Genomic DNA, 22,812 nt, shown 5'->3' on the forward strand with positions numbered 1-22,812 from the left:
AAAAAACACCCTTCATCATGGCTGTCATTCTGCCTGTTTCAGATTCCCCTGGCCCATGTGGAAAACTCACTGTGAGCAGAGTGACAGAGGAGAAGTGCACTTTAGCCTGGAGCCTTCCTCAGGAAGATGGAGGAGCAGAAATAAGTCACTACATTGTAGAAAGACGAGAGACTAGCAGGCTTAACTGGGTGATCGTGGAAGGCGAATGCCCAACACTTTCCTATGTAGTCACCCGACTCATCAAGAACAATGAATACACATTCCGAGTGAGGGCAGTAAACAAATATGGCCCTGGTGTGCCTGTTGAATCAGAACCAGTTATAGCCAGAAATTCATTCAGTGAGTATTAACATTTTGAAAACAATAGGATGATTGAAATATAATGGGAACAAGGGAGAGAAGTAATCATGTTATTTGTGACTTTAATACAATACTGTCATCCTTATTTTCATAAAACACAGCTATTCCATCACAACCTGGCATACCTGAAGAAGTTGGAGCTGGCAAAGAACATATCATTATTCAGTGGACAAAACCTGACTCTGATGGTGGCAATGAGATCAGCAACTACCTAGTAGACAAACGTGAGAAGAAGAGTCTGCGCTGGACACGTGTCAACAGAGACTATGTGGTATATGATACTAGGCTTAAGGTGACCAACCTAATGGAAGGTTGTGATTACCAGTTCCGAGTGACTGCCGTGAATGCTGCTGGTAACAGTGAACCGAGCGAAGCTTCCAACTTCATCTCATGCAGAGAACCATCATGTGAGTTCTAAGAATCAGACATTAACTAATGCCCATCAAAACCATATCACAAGGTCAGGCATGATGGTTTATACCTGTAATCTAAGCTAGTAAGGAGGCAGAACTAGGAAGATTATAGTTGAAGACCCGATCATGAAAAAATGTGAAGCCCTATATAAAAAATAACCTAAAAGTAGAACACTAAGGGTCTTTTCACAACCACTGGTTTAAGTGGTAGAGCACTAGCCTAAAAATCACCAGGCTCTGAGTCCAATCTCCAGCACAGGAAAAAACAAAGATAATTCTCCATCATACTTAAAATATTTGTGAAAAGCAAATGTGTAGAGAGAGCATTTATTTCTTTTACTTAGTAGTGTAATTTTAATATAGCCCAAGTTAGAGAGCGCTTTATTAGTTATATGATGCTAGCAATTACCATTGCTAAAGATTGTTGCAGTGTTTTTCTGTGGAATAAAAGCAATAAATTATTATATTACCAATATGAAGGATACATTTTATAAATCTTCTTAAGGATAGGGAAAAATATGTTATGCTGATAATAACTAATACAAGAGGGAAAAAGGCAGGGTCCTTTTTGAGAAGAAGCTTAGCCAGAGCATAAAATACCTCATATTCTATTAAGTACTAAAGAAACAAATTGGTATTTGGGCTTCAAACACGAGTAAACAATTCTTTTACACAAACCAAGCCCAGGAATTAAAAGTAACAAGATATTAGGAGTAAGAACATGAAGATGAGGAATTTGATTCCTTTATTCATCAGAAATGTAGAGTCAAGTGATACTAACCCAGGGAAAGATGAGCCTCTAAAAACAAAGTGTCTTTGCTAATAGGTGAAGCAAATGAGCTTAGCTAACAGTGAGCAATATACCATAACTAAGTTGTAGGAAACAAACATCGACCTTCTAATACAAATTACTACTTACAGTAATAGCAATAATATAGCATACAATCTTGCCCTAGAATCTCAGGACTAAATTACAAAGATGGTCTTGATGAATGTGGATAATACCTTTGTGAATCTTCCAAACCAAATACACAATTCTTAAAGTGTAACACATCTCACTGTTTAAATTCCACAGACACCCCTGGACCCCCTTCTGCTCCAAGAGTTGTGGATACTACCAAGCGCAGCATTAGTTTGGCATGGACCAAGCCCATGTATGATGGGGGAGCTGACATCATAGGATATGTTCTTGAGATGCAAGAGAAAGACACCGATGAGTGGCTCCAAGTGCATACCAATGCTACCATAAGAAATACTGAATTCACTGTGCCAGACCTGAAGACAGGCCAGAAATATTCTTTCAGAGTTGCTGCTGTGAATGTGAAGGGTATAAGCGAATACAGTGAAACAATTGCTGAAATTGAGCCTGTGGAAAGACTAGGTATTTATAATACCGACTTTTAGATGAACTATTTTTCTCATCCCATCTATTTATGAACTAATTCAATTTTGACGTTTACTCTCCAGAAATACCAGATCTCGAGCTTGCAGATGATCTAAAGAAGACTGTGACTGTCAGGGCCGGGGCCTCATTGCGCCTGATGGTGTCAGTTTCTGGAAGACCACCTCCCATCATCACTTGGAGCAAGAAAGGCATTGACCTTGCAAACCGGGCGATTATTGACAACACCGAAAGCTACTCTTTACTGATTGTAGACAAAGTAAATCGGTACGATGCTGGAAAATACACAATTGAAGCTGAAAATCAATCTGGCAAGAAATCAGCAACAGTCCTTGTTAAAGTGTATGGTATGTATTTTTCTTAAAATTAAATCTCCAAAAAAGTATACTTTGATCCGTATTATCTCTCTAAAGAGGACCTTTCCCTTTATTGATTCTATTTCCTACCAAAGTTTTGTTTAAAAGATACTACCAACCAATCAGACAAAGAAGAATTATGGGTCTCCCATATTCTGTTTTCCAGATACTCCTGGTCCTTGTCCTTCAGTGACAGTTAAGGAAGTATCAAGAGATTCTGTGACTATCACTTGGGAAATTCCTACAATTGATGGTGGGGCTCCAGTCAACAATTACATTATTGAGAAACGTGAAGCTGCCATGAGAGCATTTAAAACAGTAACTACCAAATGCAGCAAGACACTTTACCGAATTTCTGGACTTGTAGAAGGAACCATGTACTATTTCAGAGTGCTGCCAGAAAATATCTATGGCATTGGGGAACCTTGTGAAACGTCTGATGCAGTTCTGGTCTCAGAAGTGCCTTTGGTGCCTACAAAACTAGAAGTGGTTGACGTCACCAAATCCACTGTCACCCTTGCCTGGGAGAAACCACTTTACGATGGTGGTAGCCGACTCACTGGATATGTTCTTGAGGCCTGCAAAGCTGGCACAGAGAGATGGATGAAGGTTGTCACTCTAAAACCCACAGTCTTGGAGCACACCGTTATTTCCTTAAATGAAGGTGAACAGTACTTATTTAGAGTGAGGGCACAAAATGAGAAAGGTGTTTCGGAGCCAAGAGAGATTGTCACTCCCGTGACTGTACAAGACCTCAGAGGTGTGTATTGAAAACTCAAATAACAGTGACAGCCAAGAAAATATTCAAAATTCATGACACTTCCTCATTAGAGGTAATGTTTAAAATAAATATTTCTTTCTTTCTCATAGTATTGCCAACAATTGATCTGTCCACAATGCCTCAGAAGACCATCCATGTCTCAGCCGGAAGACCAATAGAGCTCGTGATACCTATTGCTGGCCGTCCACCTCCTACTGCTTCCTGGTTCTTTTCTGGCTCCAAACTTAAGGAATCAGAGCGTGTCACGGTTGAAACTCACACTAAAGTAGCTAAATTAACCATCCGTGAAACCACTATCAGAGACACTGGAGAATATACGCTTGAATTAAAAAATGTTACTGGAACTACTTCAGAAACCATTAAAGTGATCATTCTTGGTAAGGACGTGTGACAGAGACCCAAGCAAGTTGATGTTTGGTTGCCCCACTTTGATTTGAAGTAAAAATTAATTTCCTGGATTTCTTCTTTTATAGACAAGCCTGGTCCACCAAGTGGTCCTATCAAGATCGATGAAATTGATGCTACATCAGTTACTATTTCCTGGGAACCACCAGAATTGGATGGTGGTGCTCCTTTGAGTGGTTATGTGGTGGAACAACGTGATGCTCATCGCCCAGGCTGGCTGCCAGTTTCTGAATCGGTGACCAGACCAACATTTAAGTTTACCAGACTCACGGAAGGGAATGAGTATGTGTTCCGGGTGGCAGCCACAAACCGCTTTGGGATTGGCTCCTACTTGCAGTCAGAGGTCATAGAATGCCGCAGCAGCATCAGTAAGTCCTGGGACCCTTCCACCACTCTCTCTACCTCTGATTCTGAAAGTTCCTACAAAGGAATCTGCTTTCAGTATACCCTGATGTAAGAAAAACAGCTCCCAAATAATCACTTTTTTTGTGTGCCAGGCACTGTCCCTGAGCCTCTTTGTGCCCAAGGCTAGTGCTCTACCGCTTAAGCCACAGCACCTCTTCTGGCTTTTTCTGAGTTGTTTATTAGAAATAACAGCCTAACACTTTCCTGCTGGGGCTGATCTGATCCTCAGATCTCAACCTCTGAGTAACTAAGTTTATAGGCAAGAGCTCACCTGAGCCCGGCTTCCAGAACCTAATTTCTAAACCTTTTCTTAGAAGTTCCCACTCTACAACAAGATGAAGAAGGGGTCAGAAAAGGACAATGAAAGGATGGATAGATTGGAAGAAAAAAATACAAAGTGCATATTTACTAAATGAGGCAGGGGTCAGAAAAGGAGGATGGATGGATAGATAGAGTAGATAGAAAAAATACAAAGTACATATTTAAGGAATGTATAAAATTAAAGAAAATAAGGAATAGCCAAAAAATGTATAAAACAGGTACTTGGAAAACATTCATAAGGCTTATACACCATTTTAAAAACCAACTAAGAGCTCAGATACTCACAAGTATGAGTGTTTTGCTTTATTCCTGTGACCATATTACATTTACCTCTGTCTTGCTGCAGGTATTCCTGGACCCCCAGAAACATTACAGGTATTTGATATCTCCCGTGATGGCATGACACTTACTTGGTACCCACCTGAAGATGATGGTGGCTCACAAGTGACTGGTTATATTGTGGAACGCAAAGAAGTGAGAGCAGACCGGTGGGTCCGTGTCAACAAAGTGCCTGTGACAATGACACGGTATCGCTCCACTGGCCTTATTGAAGGCTTAGAATACGAACATCGTGTCACAGCCATTAACGCAAGAGGGACTGGAAAACCGAGTCGTCCCTCCAAACCCACTGTCGCCATGGATCCAATTGGTAAATAAACTTCATATAAGTTTATCAAAATATACTTTATAGATGGTAAAACTCATCCTTCTGAGACCCATGTTCTATGTGTTCTGTTTTGGAATAACCACCACATCACACTACAGATTATAGAATACAAATATATGAAAAATAAAAAATAACAGTCCATATTTCAACAACTCGATACACTGATTATACGGCACAGTTAAATTTCAATGTCACAGCTCTCTAACAAGTTTATTTTTGTCTTTTTCCTCCTAGCTCCACCAGGAAAGCCACAAAATCCAAGAGTTACTGATACTACCAGGACATCAGTCTCCCTTGCCTGGAGTGTTCCAGAAGATGAAGGAGGATCTAAAGTTACAGGCTACTTGATTGAAATGCAAAAAGTAGATCAACATGAATGGACCAAATGTAATACTACCCCAACCAAGATTCGGGAGTACACTCTAACACATCTACCTCAGGGTGCTGAATACAGATTCCGAGTCCTAGCTTGTAATGCCGGTGGACCAGGGGAGCCTGCTGAGGTACCAGGAACAGTCAAAGTCACTGAGATGCTTGGTAAGACATGTGATTGTTTCTTTTTTACTGTAATTGTCTTGACATGTTGCTTAATCCCTTTCCATAAAAACATCATTCTAAATTGTAACTCTGCTTTAACCCAGAATATCCTGATTTTGAACTTGATGAAAAATACCAGGAAGGTGTCTTTGTAAGACAAGGTGGAGTCATCCGTCTTACCATACCAGTCAAAGGAAAACCATTCCCAGTATGTAAATGGACCAAGGAAGGCCAAGATATTAGTAAGCGTGCCATGATCGCAACATCTGAAACACACACAGAGCTTGTTATCAAAGAAGCAGACAGAAATGATTCTGGAACTTATGACTTGGTTCTGGAAAACAAGTGTGGCAAGAAGACTCTTTACATCAAAGTCAAGGTGATAGGAAGTCCCAATACTCCAGAAGGACCACTGGAATATGATGACATACAAGCACGCTCTGTGAGGGTCAGTTGGAGACCTCCTGCTGATGATGGTGGTGCTGATATCTTGGGCTACATCCTTGAGAGAAGAGAAGTGCCGAAGGCTGCCTGGTATACCATTGACTCCAGAGTTCGAGGTACATCTCTGGTGGTGAAAGGCCTCAAAGAAAATGTGGAATACCATTTCCGTGTTTCAGCAGAAAACCAGTTTGGCATAAGCAAAGCCTTGAAATCTGAGGAACCAGTTGTACCCAAAACACCACTGAGTAAGTGTTCTTCTAACTATAAAATTGTAAAACTTTAAGTGTACTGTTATTTTTTTATTTAATTTTATTTTGTTGTGAAGGTGATGTATATACTCATTACCTTACTTAATGCACTTTTAAGTGAAAGGAATTAGCTTGCTAGATTTGGAACTGCACATTGACATGTATTGTTTCCACTTCTATTTATAGACCCTCCAGAACCTCCAAGCAATCCTCCAGAAGTACTTGATGTGACCAAGAGTTCAGTTAGCTTGTCCTGGTCCCGACCCAAAGATGATGGTGGCTCTCGAGTCACAGGCTACTACATAGAACGCAAGGAGACATCGACTGACAAATGGGTCAGACACAATAAGACTCAGATCACAACTACAATGTACACTGTCACTGGGCTTGTTCCTGATGCTGAATATCAGTTCCGCATCATCGCACAGAACGATGTTGGGCTCAGTGAGACAAGCCCTGCCTCAGAACCCGTTGTTTGCAAGGATCCATTTGGTAAGGAATGTTTCCAAGGGAAGAGTGAGATTAAAGAAGGCAGCTGTCATCTGTTTCTCTTATTTCATCCGTAAATCTAATTTTCTTTCAACTGTCTAAAAATATTTCAGATAAACCAAGCCAACCAGGAGAACTTGAGATTCTTTCAATATCTAAAGACAGTGTCACTCTACAGTGGGAGAAGCCTGAATGTGATGGTGGCAAAGAAATCCTTGGATACTGGGTTGAATATAGACAGTCTGGAGACAGTGCTTGGAAGAAGAGCAATAAAGATCGCATCAAGGACAGGCAATTCACAATTGGAGGGTTGTTGGAAGCTACTGAATATGAATTCAGGGTTTTTGCTGAGAATGAGACCGGGCTTAGCAGACCTCGGAGAACAGCTATGTCTGTAAAGACTAAACTGACATGTAAGTAGCCTTTAGTTATCTGCTTATGACGTGTAAACAAAACAACACATTAACTTGAACTCTGCTGCTATTCTAAGTAAAACTGGAAAGCTTTATTGGAGAGCAAGTGTTTGGCATATGCACACATTGATAAATTCTATAAGAAGCTATGCCAAGCACACATCATGCCAGCCAATGTTATAGCTGTTAGTGAGCTATAACATGAGCACATTTCTGGAAGAATTTCTCCCTCTAATGCAATAAGTTTTTTGAATCTTCTAGCAAGACTGGAAAGGCTAACAAGTCTTTAGCAAATGTATATAAGGTCAAGAATACTACAGGCTTGCAGAGAGAACTCATTTCTCCCAAACTTCCAATTACATTCTTATTATCCTCCCAATTGTAAGAGAAAAGTCACTCTACATAATAAAATGATGTTGTGTTTGATCTATCACAGTTTTTTCATTAGGAAGACTCTGTCAGAATTAGACTTAGATGTAAATAGCAGTATCCAATAAATAGAACAAACCCATGCTTGGTATGGATTCAGTATTTAATATTGCATCCAATATTACCTTTCATCACCTTCAGCTGGAGAGGCGCCAGGAGTACGCAAGGAAATGAAGGATGTAACCACCAAATTGGGTGAACCTGCTCAACTCTCATGCCAGATTGTTGGAAGACCACTTCCTGATATTAAATGGTACCGATTTGGTAAGGAGCTTGTACAAAGCCGGAAATATAAAATGTCTTCTGATGGACGCACACACACTCTGACAGTAATGACAGAGGAACAAGAGGATGAAGGTGTTTATACCTGCATAGCTACCAACGAAGTTGGAGAAGTGGAAAGCAGTAGTAAACTTCTCCTGCAAGCAGCACCACAGTTCCACCCTGGCTACCCACTGAAAGAGAAATATTATGGTGCTGTGGGCTCAACACTTCGACTTCATGTGATGTACATTGGTCGTCCAATACCAGCCATGACTTGGTTCCACGGCCAGAAACTCCTGCAAAACTCTGAAAGCATTACTATTGAAAACACTGAGCACTATACTCATCTTGTCATGAAGAATGTCCAGCGAAAGACCCATGCTGGGAAATACAAGGTGCAGCTCAGCAATACTTTCGGAACAGTTGATGCCATTCTTGATGTGGAAGTACAAGGTATTTGGTGTTTGCTTTCAGTGATTTTATTTTTTAAAAAAATTCAGGAAACACATTGTGAATGCCATAACAATTGTATTTTCTCCCAACAGATAAACCAGACAAACCAACAGGACCAATTGTGATTGAAGCCCTACTAAAGAACTCTGTTGTGATCAGCTGGAAACCCCCTGCTGATGATGGTGGTTCCTGGATCACTAATTATGTGGTGGAGAAATGTGAGGCCAAGGAAGGGGCTGAATGGCAATTGGTGTCTTCAGCCATTTCAGTGACCACCTGTAGAATTGTGAACCTTACAGAAAATGCTGGCTATTATTTCCGAGTTTCAGCTCAGAACACCTTCGGCATCAGTGAGCCTCTAGAAGTCTCCTCAATTGTGATCATTAAGAGTCCATTTGGTAAGTATAGCCTGATTTCTATCTCCTTTCTCATATGGCTAGAAAAAATGGTCTTTACATTCATTTTCTTTCAACAGAAATAAATAAAGATTTGAAAGAAATGAGACATGACTCTAATAAAGTACAGTGCCCTTTCTCTAACTTTAAGTTTACATATCTTAAAAAAAAAAACTACTTTTTGGGGTTTTGACTCAAGTTTCTTAGCAGAAAGTAACCATTTTCATTTATCTGGGTAGAACTTTAGAGTATTTCTGTTCCTCTAAAAAAAAAAATTTAAGGATGAGGAAGTTGCTCAGTAGCACAACACCGTGTAGCATGTAAAAGACCTGGGTTTGATTCCCAGCACCCTAAGAAAAAAAGGCTTCTAGTAAAGCTTCCTATTTCACCTCATTACTCAGCTTTTTTCTTTTTCCTTTTAAACAGAAAAGCCAGGTGCTCCTGGTAAACCAACTATTACTGCTATCACAAAGGAGTCTTGTGTTGTGGCTTGGAAACCACCTGCCAGTGATGGAGGTGCAAAGATTAGAAATTACTACCTTGAGAAGCGTGAGAAGAAGCAGAATAAATGGATTGCTGTGACAACAGAAGAAATTCGAGAAACAGTCTTTTCAGTGCAAAACCTTATTGAAGGTCTTGAATATGAGTTCCGTGTGAAATGTGAAAACCTAGGTGGAGAAAGTGAATGGAGTGAAATATCAGAACCTGTCACTCCCAAATCCGATGTCCCAATTAAAGCACCACACTTTAAAGAGGAACTGAGAAATCTGAATGTGAGATATCAAAGCAATGCTACTTTGGTCTGCAAAGTGACTGGTCATCCAAAACCTATTGTGAAATGGTACCGACAAGGCAAAGAAATCATTGCTGATGGACTGAAGTACAGGATTCAAGAATTTAAGGGTGGCTACCACCAGCTCATCATTGCAAGTGTCACTGATGATGATGCCACAGTTTACCAAGTCAGAGCTACCAATCAAGGGGGATCTGTTTCTGGCACTGCCTCCTTGGAAGTGGAAGGTAAAAGCAAATCAGAGAACCTAAGTTTGGTCTTAGATGATCTATCATTAATCTTGGGGGAGATGTTTTACACCTAAATGGATGTTAGGGGTCACTAAATCGTATTCTTTCTTCTTTTATTCTGATACAGTTCCAGCTAAGATACATTTGCCTAAAACTCTTGAAGGCATGGGAGCAGTCCATGCCCTCCGAGGCGAAGTGATCAGTATCAAGATTCCCTTCAGTGGCAAACCAGATCCTGTGATCACCTGGCAGAAGGGACAAGATCTAATTGACAATAATGGCCATTACCAAGTGATTGTTACACGATCTTTCACATCACTTGTTTTCCCCAATGGAGTGGAGAGAAAAGATGCTGGCTTCTATGTGGTCTGTGCTAAAAACAGATTTGGAATTGATCAAAAGACAGTTGAACTGGATGTGGCTGATGTTCCTGACCCACCCAGAGGTGTCAAAGTCAGTGATGTCGCACGAGACTCTGTCAACCTAACATGGACAGAGCCAGCTTCTGATGGTGGAAGCAAAATCACCAACTACATTGTTGAAAAATGTGCAACTACTGCAGAAAGATGGCTCCGTGTAGGACAGGCCCGGGAAACACGTTACACTGTCATCAACTTATTTGGGAAAACAAGCTATCAGTTCCGGGTAATAGCAGAAAACAAGTTTGGCCTGAGCAAGCCTTCTGAGCCTTCAGAACCAACAGTAACCAAAGAAGACAAGACTCGAGCTATGAATTACGATGAAGAGGTGGATGAAACCAGGGAGGTTTCCAGAACGAAAGCTTCACACTCTAAAACCAAAGAACTCTATGAAAAATACATGATTGCTGAAGATCTCGGCCGTGGTGAGTTTGGAATTGTCCACCGTTGTGTTGAAACATCCTCAAAGAAGACATTCATGGCCAAATTTGTGAAAGTCAAAGGAACTGATCAGGTTTTGGTAAAGAAGGAGATTTCCATTCTAAACATCGCAAGACATAGAAACATCTTGTATCTCCATGAATCCTTTGAAAGTATGGAAGAATTAGTTATGATCTTTGAGTTCATATCAGGACTGGACATATTTGAACGCATTAACACAAGTGCTTTTGAGCTTAATGAAAGAGAAATTGTAAGCTATGTTCGCCAAGTCTGTGAAGCACTTGAGTTCTTACACAGTCAGAATATTGGACACTTTGACATTAGACCAGAAAATATCATTTACCAAACAAGAAAGAGTTCCACAATTAAAATAATAGAATTTGGTCAAGCCCGTCAGCTGAAGCCAGGGGACAACTTCAGACTTCTGTTCACAGCCCCTGAATACTACGCACCTGAAGTCCACCAGCACGATGTTGTCAGCACAGCCACAGACATGTGGTCACTTGGTACATTGGTGTATGTGCTGCTGAGTGGTATCAACCCATTCTTGGCTGAAACTAACCAACAGATGATTGAGAATATCATGAATGCTGAATATACTTTTGATGAAGAAGCCTTCAAAGAAATCAGCCTTGAAGCCATGGATTTTGTTGACAGGCTATTAGTGAAAGAGAGAAAGTCTCGCATGACAGCTTCTGAGGCACTCCAACACCCATGGCTGAAGCAGAAGATCGAAAGAGTCAGTACTAAAGTCATTAGAACACTGAAGCACCGGCGTTACTACCATACCTTGATCAAGAAAGACCTCAACATGGTTGTGTCTGCAGCCAGGGTCTCCTGTGGTGGTGCCATTCGATCTCAGAGGGGAGTGAGCGTTGCTAAAGTTAAAGTAGCATCCATCGAAATTGGCCCAGTTTCTGGGCAAATAATGCATGCAGTTGGTGAAGAAGGAGGAAGTGCCAAATATGTATGCAAAATTGAAAATTATGATCAGTCTACCCAAGTGACCTGGTACTTTGGCGTCAGACAGCTGGAGAACAGTGAGAAATATGAAATCACCTATGAAGATGGAGTGGCTACAATGTACATCAAAGACATCACCAGATTTGATGATGGTACCTACAGATGCAAAGTAGTCAATGACTATGGTGAGGACAGCTCTTATGCAGAGCTTTTCGTTAAAAATGTGAGAGAAGTTTATGACTATTACTGCCGTAGAGCCATAAAGAAAATCAAGCGCAGAACGGACACAATGAGACTCCTTGAAAGACCACCAGAATTTACCCTGCCTCTCTACAACAAGACAGCTTATGTAGGTGAAAATGTCCGATTTGGAGTAACTATAACTGTCCACCCAGAGCCTCGTGTAACATGGTATAAATCAGGTCAGAAAATCAAACCAGGTGATGATGACAAGAAGTACTCATTTGAGTCTGACAAGGGTCTCTATCAACTAACAATTAACAATGTAACTACAGATGATGATGCTGAATATACAGTTGTAGCAAGAAACAAATATGGTGAAGACAGCTGCAAAGCAAAGCTGACTGTAACCCTACACCCACCTCCAGCAGATACCACCCTAAGACCCATGTTCAAACGGCTACTGGCAAATGCAGAATGCCAAGAAGGTCAGAGCATCTGCTTTGAGATCAGAGTGTCTGGCATCCCCACGCCAACATTAAAATGGGAAAAAGATGGCCAGCCACTTTCCCTTGGACCTCACATTGAAATTGTCCATGAAGGCTTGGATTATTATGCTTTGCACATCAGGGATACTCTGCCTGGAGACACAGGTTATTACAGAGTCACTGCCACAAACACAGCTGGATCCACCAGCTGCCAGGCTCACTTACAAGTAGAACGCTTGAGATACGTCAAGCAGGAATTCCAGAGCAAGGAGGAACGGGAGCGACACGTACAAAAACAGATTGACAAGACACTGAGAATGGCAGAAATTCTTTCTGGCACTGAAACTGTGCCACTGACTCAGGTAGCACAAGAGGCTCTGAGAGAAGCTGCCATCCTTTACAAACCAGCTGTCAGCACTAAGACTGTGAAAGGAGAATACCGACTTCAGACAGAAGAAAAGAAAGAGGAGAGAAAATTCCGTATGCCTTATGAAGTGCCAGAGCCACGCAAGTACAAACAGACTACTGTAGAAGAAGACCAGCACATCAAACAGTTCATACCCATGTCTGACATGAAGTGGTACAAAAGGATACGTGATCAATATGAAATGCCTGGGAAACTCGACAGAGTTGTGCAGAAGAGACCCAAACGCATCCGCCTTTCAAGATGGGAACAGTTTTACGTGATGCCCCTTCCACGCATTACAGATCAATACAGACCTAAATGGAGGATTCCCAAACTGTCCCAAGATGATCTTGAAATGGTGAGACCAGCCCGCCGACGTACACCTTCTCCTGAGTATGACTTTTACTATTACAGACCTAGGAGACGTTCTCTAGGTGACATCTCAGATGAGGAATTGCTCCTCCCCATCGATGACTACTTGGCCATGAAAAGAACAGAGGAAGAGAGGCTGCGCCTGGAAGAAGAGCTCGAGTTAGGCTTTTCAGCTTCACCTCCCAGCAGAAGTCCTCCACGGTTTGAGCTTTCTAGCCTACGTTATTCTTCGCCACAAGCTCATCTGAAGGTGGAGGAAGCAAGAAAAGATTTCAGATACTCAACCTATCACATTCCTACCAAGACAGAAACAAGTTCAAGTTATGCAGAGCTGCGAGAACGGCATGCCCGAGCCGCATACAGACAATCAAGACAACGGGAGAGGATCATGGCTGAGAAGGAAGATGAAGAACTCCTCCGGCCAGTGACAACCACCCAGCGTCTCTCAGAGTACAAAAGCGAGCTTGAACACTTGTCAAAGGAAGATAAGTCTAAAAAGAAATCAAAGCGACAGAGACAAGTGACAGAAATAACAGAAATAGAGGAAGAATACGAAATCGCAAGACGGGCTCAAAGAGAATCTTCCTCATCTGTGTCTCGACTACTGAGACGACGACGCTCCTTGTCTCCAACTTATATTGAATTAATGAGGCCAGTGTCTGAACTGATCCGATCACGCCCACAACCCTCTGAGGAATATGAAGATGACTTGGAAAGAAGGTCCCCTACTCCAGAGAGAACTCGCCCACGGTCCCCCAGCCCTGTGTCTAGTGAGAGATCACTCTCAAGATTTGAGAGGTCTGCAAGATTTGATATCTTTTCCAGATATGAGTCCATGAAAGCTGCTTTAAAGACTCAGAAGACATCGGAGAGGAAGTATGAGGTTTTGAGTCAGCAGCCTTTCACACTGGATCATGCCCCTCGTATCACCCTGAGAATGCGCTCCCACCGAGTGCCATGTGGCCAGAATACACGCTTCATCTTAAATGTCCAGTCTAAGCCAACTGCTGAGGTTAAATGGTACCACAATGGTGTGGAACTCCAAGAGAGCAATAAAATTCATTACACCAACACAAGTGGAGTCCTGACCCTGGAAATTCTTGACTGTCAGGCCGAGGACAGCGGAACCTACCGTGCCGTGTGCACCAACTACAAAGGTGAAGCTTCTGACTATGCGACACTGGATGTGGCTGGAGGGGCTTATACCACCTATGCATCCCAGCGTAGGGATGAAGAGGTCCCCAGATCTGTTTTCCCTGAGCTGACAAAAACAGAGGCATATGCGGTTTCATCATTTAAGAAAACCTCTGAGATGGAAGCATCTTCTTCCATCAGGGAAGTGAAATCACAGATGACAGAGACCAGGGAAAGTTTAGCGTCCTATGAACACTATGAGGCTGCAGAAATGAAAAGCACTGCATTAGAAGAAAAGTCACTGGAAGAAAAACACACAACTCGCAAGATCAAGACAACACTGGCAGCAAGAATTCTAACGAAGCCACGGTCCATAACTGTCTATGAAGGTGAAACTGCCAGGTTTTCTTGTGACACCGATGGTGAGCCAGTACCAAATGTGACCTGGCTGCGGGAAGGACAAAGGATAAGCACTTCTGCCCGCCACCAGGTGAGCACCACAAAGTACAAATCCACCTTGGAGATCTCTGCAGTGCAAGCTTCTGATGAAGGCAACTATAGTGTGGTGGTAGAAAACAGTGAGGGGACACAGGAAGCACAATTTACTTTGACTGTTCAAAAGGCTCGGGTTCCTGAAAAGGCTGTAGCCTCACCACCAAGAGTCAAATCACCAGAGCCTCGGGTAAAATCTCCAGAAGCAGTCAAGTCTCCAAAACGTGTGAAATCTCCAGAACCAGTGATTTCTCATCCAAAAGCTGTGTCACCCACAGAGTCAAAGCCCACAACCACAGAGAAAGTTCAGCAGCTCCCAGTTTCCGCACCACCAAAGATAAGTCGGCACCTGAAAGCAGAAGCTTCTAAAGACATTGCAAAGCTCACCTGTGCGGTTGAGAGCAGTGTATTATGTGCTAAAGAGGTTGCCTGGTACAAAGATGGCCAGAAACTCAAGGAAAATGGGCATTTCCAGTTTCATTATTCAGCAGATGGTACCTACGAGCTTAAAATTCATAATCTCACAGAATCTGATTGTGGAGAATATGTTTGTGAGATTTCTGGAGAAGGTGGAGCTTCCAAAACTAGCTTCCAGTTTATGGGACAAGCTTTCAAGAATATCCATGAGCAGATATCAAGCAGATCAGAAACCAAGAAATCAGCTCCGAAAACAGCTGAACCAACAGAAACCAAGAAAGCTGAACCAAAATCTCCTGAACCAGTTTCCTCAAAACCAGTCATTGTTACTGGGTTGCAAGATATAACAGTTTCTTCAAATAGTGTTGCTAAATTTATAGTTAAAGCAACTGGAGAACCCCAGCCAACTATCATCTGGACAAAGGATGGAAAGGTAATCAGTTTCTAATTGTCTTCTTTGTCCTCTAAAAACCTAACTCAACTCCCAAAGAAAATTTAAATTTACTTTTAAAAACTCAAATCAAGTCAGGCACAGGTGGTTCATGTTTGTAATCCTAGCTACTCAGAAGGTTGAGATCTGAGAATCATAGTTCAAAGCCAGCCTGGTCAGGAAAAGTCTTTGAGACTCTTATCTCCAATTAACCACCAAAAAGTAATAAGTGAAGTATGGCTCAAATGGTAAAGTGCCAGCTTTGAGCAGTAAAGCCAAATGCGAGCGCAAAGCCCTGAGTTCTAGCTTCAACAACAACAACAAAAAAAAACCCTCACCTCAATTATTTGCTTTCCACAGGCTATTGCACAAGGAAGTAAATATAAACTCTCTGAAGAGAAAGGAAGATTCGTGTTAGAAGTTCTTAAGACTGAAACTTCTGACAGTGGACTTTACACTTGTACAGTAACAAATTCAGCTGGGTCTGTGTCCTCTAGCTGCAAGTTAACAATACAAGGTAGGTGGACTATTTTTCTTCACCCTAACTTGTCAGAAAATGATACTAAGGAAATATTTTTGAACATCCCTCCCTTACATGTTTACAAGGAAGTTTTTAAATAGAACCTTTTCTAGCTCCAGAATGGGTGGCATTTGCACACAAATGTAAAAACATACATTTTGGAAGTTAAAATACACTTAGTTTTAAAAAGCATGTGTAATTATATGTGGTGTTATATTAAGAGTCCCACAAAAACCTTATTCTGTTCCTATATTTAAGAATAAAGCCAAGTAAGTAAACAAAATGGCACTGCTTCAATAAATCTTTACTCTATTTTCCAAAGCAAAACAACGCTAATGACAGCCCTATATCCATTCCCTAGTTAGTTTGCTTTCATTACAGTCTTCTCAAATCTCTTAAATTCACATATCTCCTGTGTCCTTTGACTATTCTTTTCAAATGTTTTCCCTTAGGCCTTCAAGTAGTTCAGTTCAAGCAACCTTTATGCTGATCTCAAAAGTCATATGTGACAGTTTACCAAGTTTGGGGTTGAGGCAAAACTGTGACCAAGCCAGGCACCAGTGGCTCACACCTGTAATCCTAGCTACTCAGGAGGCTGAGATCTGAGGATTGTGGTTCAAAGCCAGCCCGGGCAGGAAAGTTTGTGAGACTCTTATCTCCAATAAACCACCAGAAAACTGGAAATGGCGCTGTGGCTCAAGTGGTAGAGCACTTGCCATGAGCTGAAGAGCTCAGGGACAGCGCCCAGGCCCAGAGTTCTAGACCCATGAATGGGGTGTGGGGAGGGGCACACCTGGTGTGACCTACAGTGCAGATGTCAACGTATTTCTTAAAGTCTTTGTATTATGTACATGCAGTATGTACAAGAATAAAGGGTAGAGAGAATCACTTTCCAATTAGGTCTGGCTTAACAAAATTTTCTTTTTTAGCTGTGAAAGACACTGAAGCACAGAAAGTATCAACACAAAAAACTTCTGAAATTACATCACAGAAGAAGGCAGTTATCAAAGAGGAAATTTCTCAAAAAGCTCTATCTTCTGAAGAAATCAAGGTGTCAGAGATGAAATCTCAAGAAAAACTAGCCATCAAGGAAGAAGCCTCAAAGCTTCTGATTTCTGAAGAGGTGAAGAAATCAGCAGCAGCCTCCCTGGAAAAATCCATTGTCCACGAGGAAATCAGCAAAACCTCACAGGCATCAGAAGTTAGAACTCATGCTGAGATTAAAGCATCTTCTACTCAGATGAGCATAACAGATGGTCAGAGAGTGACTTTAAAAGCCAGCATTGCTGGTGCCACTGATGTGAAATGGATGCTGAATGGCATTGAGCTTACTAACTCTGAGGAGTACAGATACGGTGTGTCAGGCAGTGACCAGACCCTCACCATCAAGCAAGCCAGTCGCAAAGATGAAGGAGTCCTCACCTGTATAGGCAAGACCAGTGAGGGGATCATCAAATGTCACTATGACCTGACCCTCAGCAAAGAACTGTCAGATGCTCCAACCTTCATCTCACAGCCTAGATCTCAAAATGTTAACGAAGGTCAAAATGTTCTCTTTTCTTGTGAAATCACTGGGGAGCCATCCCCTGAAATTGAGTGGTTTAAGAACAACTTGCCAGTAAGTAAAATTGTGACTGTCTTAGTGAAGAAAACCTAAAATAGCTTGCCTTCTTCTGAATAACAAATACTTTCCCCCCTTTCCTTGTAGATTTCTGTTTCTTCAAATATCAGTGTAAGTCGCTCTCGAAGTACATACACTCTTGAAATCCGAAATGCATCAGTAAGTGACAGTGGAAAGTATACAATTAAGGCCAAAAATTTCCATGGCCAATGTTCAGCTACTGCTTCCTTGACAGTCCTTCGTAAGTATCTTTCCCATTTTCTTCATTTGTTTGCTGCCTCCTTGCCTGAGTTTTGAGCAGAGAAAACTCTTGAGAAGCCATTTTAAATTCTATGTATGAAAGAGCGAGAGGCAACCTGTGTGAACTCAGCTAAACAGAAACTTGGATAAGTTTCAAAGTAGAGCTACCAACTGCCCTGAAACACTTACTTTCTGAATGTACAATATGTCAATTATTTTGTAGATGACTAATCACTTTTTTCCTAGTATTTCTAGCACCTGCATGTAATAATAGAAATAGAGGATTTCATTTGTTGGAGAACTGAGCTAGCTCTTGACAAATGTATGTATATATGTATTGGCTTATGCTTCAACAGCAAATTGTTTGGATTATGTTTCTGTGTAAGTCAATGTCAGCTGTCACCAATTAACCAGATGTCATTGATGTTCTTTGTGTATCTGCTATGCTCCACAGCTCTGGTTGAAGAACCTTCCAGAGAGGTAGTATTGAGGACAAGTGGTGACACAAGCTTGCAAGGAAGCTTCTCGTCTCAGTCAGTCCAAATGTCTGCCTCTAAACAAGAGGCCTCCTTCAGCAGTTTCAGCAGCAGCAGTGCTAGCAGCATGACTGAAATGAAATTTGCAAGCATGTCTGCCCAAAGCATGTCCTCCATGCAAGAGTCTTTTGTAGAAATGAGTTCCAGCAGTTTTATGGGAAAATCTAGTATGACACAACTGGAAAGCTCAACTAGTAGAATGCTTAAAGCAGGAGGAAGAGGTGAGCAATAAAATCACTGGTAGAGGTAGACAAGCCAAGTAGTCTGGCATAGTCTTTAATACATACAATTCAGTAGACACAGAAATCACTATCATTTTCAGTGATCCTAAAACTTTTTTGTTGTTGTTCCATAAAGGAATCCCACCTAAAATTGAAGCTCTTCCCTCTGATATCAGCATTGATGAAGGCAAAGTTCTAACAGTAGCCTGTGCTTTTACGGGAGAGCCTACCCCAGAAATAACATGGTCCTGTGGTGGAAGAAAAATTCAAAACCAACAACAACAAGGGAGATTCCACATTGAAAACACAGAGGACCTGACAACCCTAATCATCATGGACGTACAGAAACAAGATGGTGGACTTTATACCCTGAGCTTAGGGAATGAATTTGGATCTGATTCTGCTACTGTGAATATAAATATTCGCTCTATGTAAGAGGGCCTGGCCTCTTAAGCTCTATACTCATTCTTAACTTTTCACAAATGATTCACATGGACTAATCTTTCTGATCTGTAAATATTTTTTAAGAAGTAGTTTTGTATCCATCTAAACGAGTCAAAGTTCAAAAGTACACATTTCAATCTTTTCATAATTGTTGACCTAAAAATATTATACATTCATTAATGACATGTACATACTGTATATAGCCGGCTTAACGGTTATAAAGTTTTGTACCATTTATATTATGGCATTTTACACTGTAACTTTTGAAACCAACCGTTGGTAGGAGAAAGTTTCTTATGGAATGAATACCCTACTCAACACTCAATTAATTCTTGTGCCTCAACATACTGTTGAAGTCTAAGTTTGCCTCAGTGGGTCGAGAAATTCCCCATTGAAGATGTCCTGTCCACCTAAAAGATGATGATACTGCGCATGTCACATGATATGTGCACCAATACCTATCAAATCAGAAATGTAAGGCATTGGTGATGTTTGCATTTACCCTCCTGTAAGCACCACTTTAACGTCTTACATTTTCTCTGATGATGTCATACTTAAAATTATCATGACTTAAATATTACCAGAGCAAAGTGTAACGGCCAACACTTTGTTCGCTCATTTCACACTGTCTCTGACATAAAGAGTGCCTGGGTAGCTTGGAAAAGTACCATCTCCTGGCCATCCCCTCATTTAACCAAGCTAGCCAAGTATTCCTATGCCAGAGCAGTGCCAACTCCTGGAGGTCCCAGGTGCAGCCAATGCCTTTGTGTGGTAGTTCTAAATTTAAATTACACCTGGCAAACTGGGCAACTAAGCTATGAGCCACAGCAAAATAAAAGTTAAACAACATGAAGCTGTCGTTAAAGTAAAACAATAAATATTACCAACTGCCCAAAAATATCAATTTGACATAGTTCTTTTCATGCAGGTATAATTTCAATTGTTAGTTCTAATTGTTGGACCTCCTTGAGATACTAACAACAAAATAAAGCACGCTATCTGCACCTCAAAATGTGTGGTTGGTCATTTTCTGTGAAATTCAGGGGTGGGAGACATATGCACACCCAAGGACACATAAATGATCATAGGTAAGACAGAGCAATATAAGCTTAAACTGTAACATGTTAATACATTGTTAAAGGAAATACTAAAGTTACTGTGCTGGATGTACTCAGCATCCAAGACTTTTTTTTTTTTAGTCAGTTGTGGGGCTTGAACTCTGGGATTAGGCGTTGTTCCTCAACTCTTCAGCTCAAAGCCAGTGCTCTACCACTTGATTCACAGCGCCACTTCCGGTTTTCTGGTGGTTAATTGGAGATAAGAGTCTCACAGACTTTCCTGCCCTGGCTGGCTTTGAACCGCAATCCTCAGATCTCAGACTTCTGAGTAGCTAGAATTACAGGTATGAGCCACTGGCACCTGGCTCCATCCAAGACATTTTGTTTGAAAAGCCTAGATGTAGTTATGGACAAATTTATCCTCGTTTGTTTTCTAAACTTAGCAAAAAAACTCGTTTTATGGAAGCCAATTATTACCCATCACAGATATTGAACATCTACAATGTACAATATTTTGTGCTAGACATCACATGGACCAATGTAAAGATGAGTAAGATGCTATGCATCCTGTCAAGTGTGTAAAGAGAAAATTAATTTATAAATGAATCCACATGTACTATTCCATCCCCAAACTAAGATGGAATAAAAGACCTCAGAATTAAAGAACTAACTTTAAACAGTGTAGTTTAAATACTTAATACAACTGTTTTAGCTACCAATTAATAAAATACCTTCTGCCATAAAAAAAAAATTAAAAAACATACTGGTCCATTTTAATTAGCTAACATAGTAGCTGCAAACCCACAAAGTCAATTATGTACCTACATTGACCTCAATTTAACTTCAAGAGGCTAACGCTGAAGCAAATGTCTGTCCATTTGTTTATTCAGCATATGTTTTCTATTCTAAGAGCAGAACCTATATTCTTATATTCATATATAATGGATGGCTAGCTGCCCTAATCAGCAGAGAATTGCTGATTAGGTAGTAATAAAGACAGTTAATTTCTTGGCGGGATTGCTCTCAGGGAAGAGAAGTGACATAAGCAGGGCAGGGAAGGAAAGCTAATTAAGAAGGATGCCAACAGGAACCCAACCTCATCTCAAAAGGAAAACCAGTCCTACCAAAGATCAAAGATGCTTCCCTCTAGGTACACCGGAGGGGTTAGGGGGAAGGGTGTTCTTTTGTAACTCCTTACCAACCAAGAAGGATGAATCAGTGACAGAGGAAGGAAATAACTTCCCAAGTGAACAGGTGACAAGAATCACCTGTTAGGGTAAGACTGCCAACTCAGGCAGCTAACCATCCAATACTCAAGAAGCAGTGGGGAAAGGGTTGCTACCCATACCCTGAGGCGTCTGGGCCAAGCCAAAAGCATCCACAGCATCATTTTACATTAACATGTAAAATATTCTTACTTCAAAAGGAAAGGCAGGACTAATATGGTTATTACTTGAGGATGGTTCTGGCCTTGACTGCTGTAAGTCTTCACGAGCCCTAATGATTGCTGACAAACAGTCTTTGCTAATGATGACAGCACTTCATCTTTCCCAAGGCTGCAAGTCTCAGGCTCCAAAATCCTGAGAGTGGGGATAGCAACCTGAGGAGTTAAGGAGGTATGTGCTGATTGCCTTTCATACCTGATCTTAAGCTCACCACTTCTAAAAGCCACATGAGTGCATCTAATACACTTCTACAGGAAGGATCCTAACCAGTCAGAGGCACTCCAGCTAGAATGCAGGAACTCTTTCCACAGAGGGTATTCCACAAGGAGGGTAAAACTCCCAAGAGTGGTCTATCAGAAGCACCACTGCATCATTTCCAAGTCAGACAAGCTCTTCTCATCCCATCAAAAGAGGGCAGCACAGACCTGTAAGCCAATATGCTTGTTTCCCAATTTCATTCAACCAATCCATCAACCTAGGTGCAATGACTTGCTGCATACTAAGCAGAAAAATGTGCACATTGCTCATTTGTACTGAAAGGATATCTGGCCATCAGAGTGCTGAAGTTAAATCTAGGACCTATTTGCTCATTTGTGTGATCTCCAATATGTTACTGAACTCTTCTACTATGCTCATCCAAATACTAGAGAAAATAGCATTCATGGAATTGAACAAGTTACTACACACAAAACTCAGAGGTGCTTAGCATGACACCCAATAAGTACAAGTACCACTTAATATGACTAGAGGGCATATACAATAGAAATTCAGTTCTGTACATTTGCTAAGCCTTGTCAGGGATCTGTCCCAAGCCTCTTTCCTGTCTCTATATTCATGTGATGATTTCCTGGTTCTGCATGACCATCCAACAAGGCACCAGCCAAATGGGGTTAGGGCCTGTCTTATCTTCACTTTATCTTTGCAAAGGTGCTGCCTGGGGGTAGAGTCATATGTTAACATTTCAACATATCTTTGCAGAAAGACTTAATTCAATCTATAACGTTATATATCATGGGCATAGGACAACACATTTTTTGCAGGAAATGCTTTCATAAACTATGGCTTTATTTCTATCCAACAGCAATTGATTATACACATGAAGGTACTTAAAACCAGAAATACCTAGGTAAAAAAAATTATTTCAATCAAGTTTCCATGGTGACTGATCCACTAAGAATGT

The 22,812-nt window shown here is 41.2% G+C and overlaps 1 protein-coding gene across 1 annotated transcript in view; it reads left to right on the forward strand.

The window, feature by feature from the left end:
* Ttn (titin) overlaps positions 1 to 19,223 on the forward strand; it is a 285,547-nt gene extending 266,324 nt beyond the window's left edge. Inside the window, exons 294-314 of the mRNA XM_042688233.1 lie at positions 43 to 339; positions 462 to 767; positions 1,849 to 2,154; positions 2,241 to 2,522; positions 2,698 to 3,291; positions 3,402 to 3,689; positions 3,786 to 4,085; positions 4,790 to 5,092; positions 5,345 to 5,647; positions 5,752 to 6,336; positions 6,526 to 6,831; positions 6,942 to 7,241; positions 7,812 to 8,387; positions 8,480 to 8,785; positions 9,209 to 9,802; positions 9,933 to 15,550; positions 15,908 to 16,064; positions 16,997 to 17,685; positions 17,776 to 17,929; positions 18,383 to 18,685; positions 18,822 to 19,223. Of these exons, the coding sequence (XP_042544167.1) occupies positions 43 to 339; positions 462 to 767; positions 1,849 to 2,154; positions 2,241 to 2,522; positions 2,698 to 3,291; positions 3,402 to 3,689; positions 3,786 to 4,085; positions 4,790 to 5,092; positions 5,345 to 5,647; positions 5,752 to 6,336; positions 6,526 to 6,831; positions 6,942 to 7,241; positions 7,812 to 8,387; positions 8,480 to 8,785; positions 9,209 to 9,802; positions 9,933 to 15,550; positions 15,908 to 16,064; positions 16,997 to 17,685; positions 17,776 to 17,929; positions 18,383 to 18,685; positions 18,822 to 19,120 (12,866 nt within the window). The 3' untranslated portion in view covers positions 19,121 to 19,223. The remainder of the gene's footprint in view (positions 1 to 42; positions 340 to 461; positions 768 to 1,848; positions 2,155 to 2,240; positions 2,523 to 2,697; positions 3,292 to 3,401; positions 3,690 to 3,785; positions 4,086 to 4,789; positions 5,093 to 5,344; positions 5,648 to 5,751; positions 6,337 to 6,525; positions 6,832 to 6,941; positions 7,242 to 7,811; positions 8,388 to 8,479; positions 8,786 to 9,208; positions 9,803 to 9,932; positions 15,551 to 15,907; positions 16,065 to 16,996; positions 17,686 to 17,775; positions 17,930 to 18,382; positions 18,686 to 18,821) is intronic.
* The last annotated feature ends 3,589 nt before the right edge of the window (positions 19,224 to 22,812 follow it).

Source organism: Dipodomys spectabilis, unplaced genomic scaffold, assembly GCF_019054845.1.
Source record: "Dipodomys spectabilis isolate Male_0828 unplaced genomic scaffold, ASM1905484v1 ptg000115l, whole genome shotgun sequence".
Classification (NCBI taxonomy): domain Eukaryota; kingdom Metazoa; phylum Chordata; class Mammalia; order Rodentia; family Heteromyidae; genus Dipodomys; species Dipodomys spectabilis.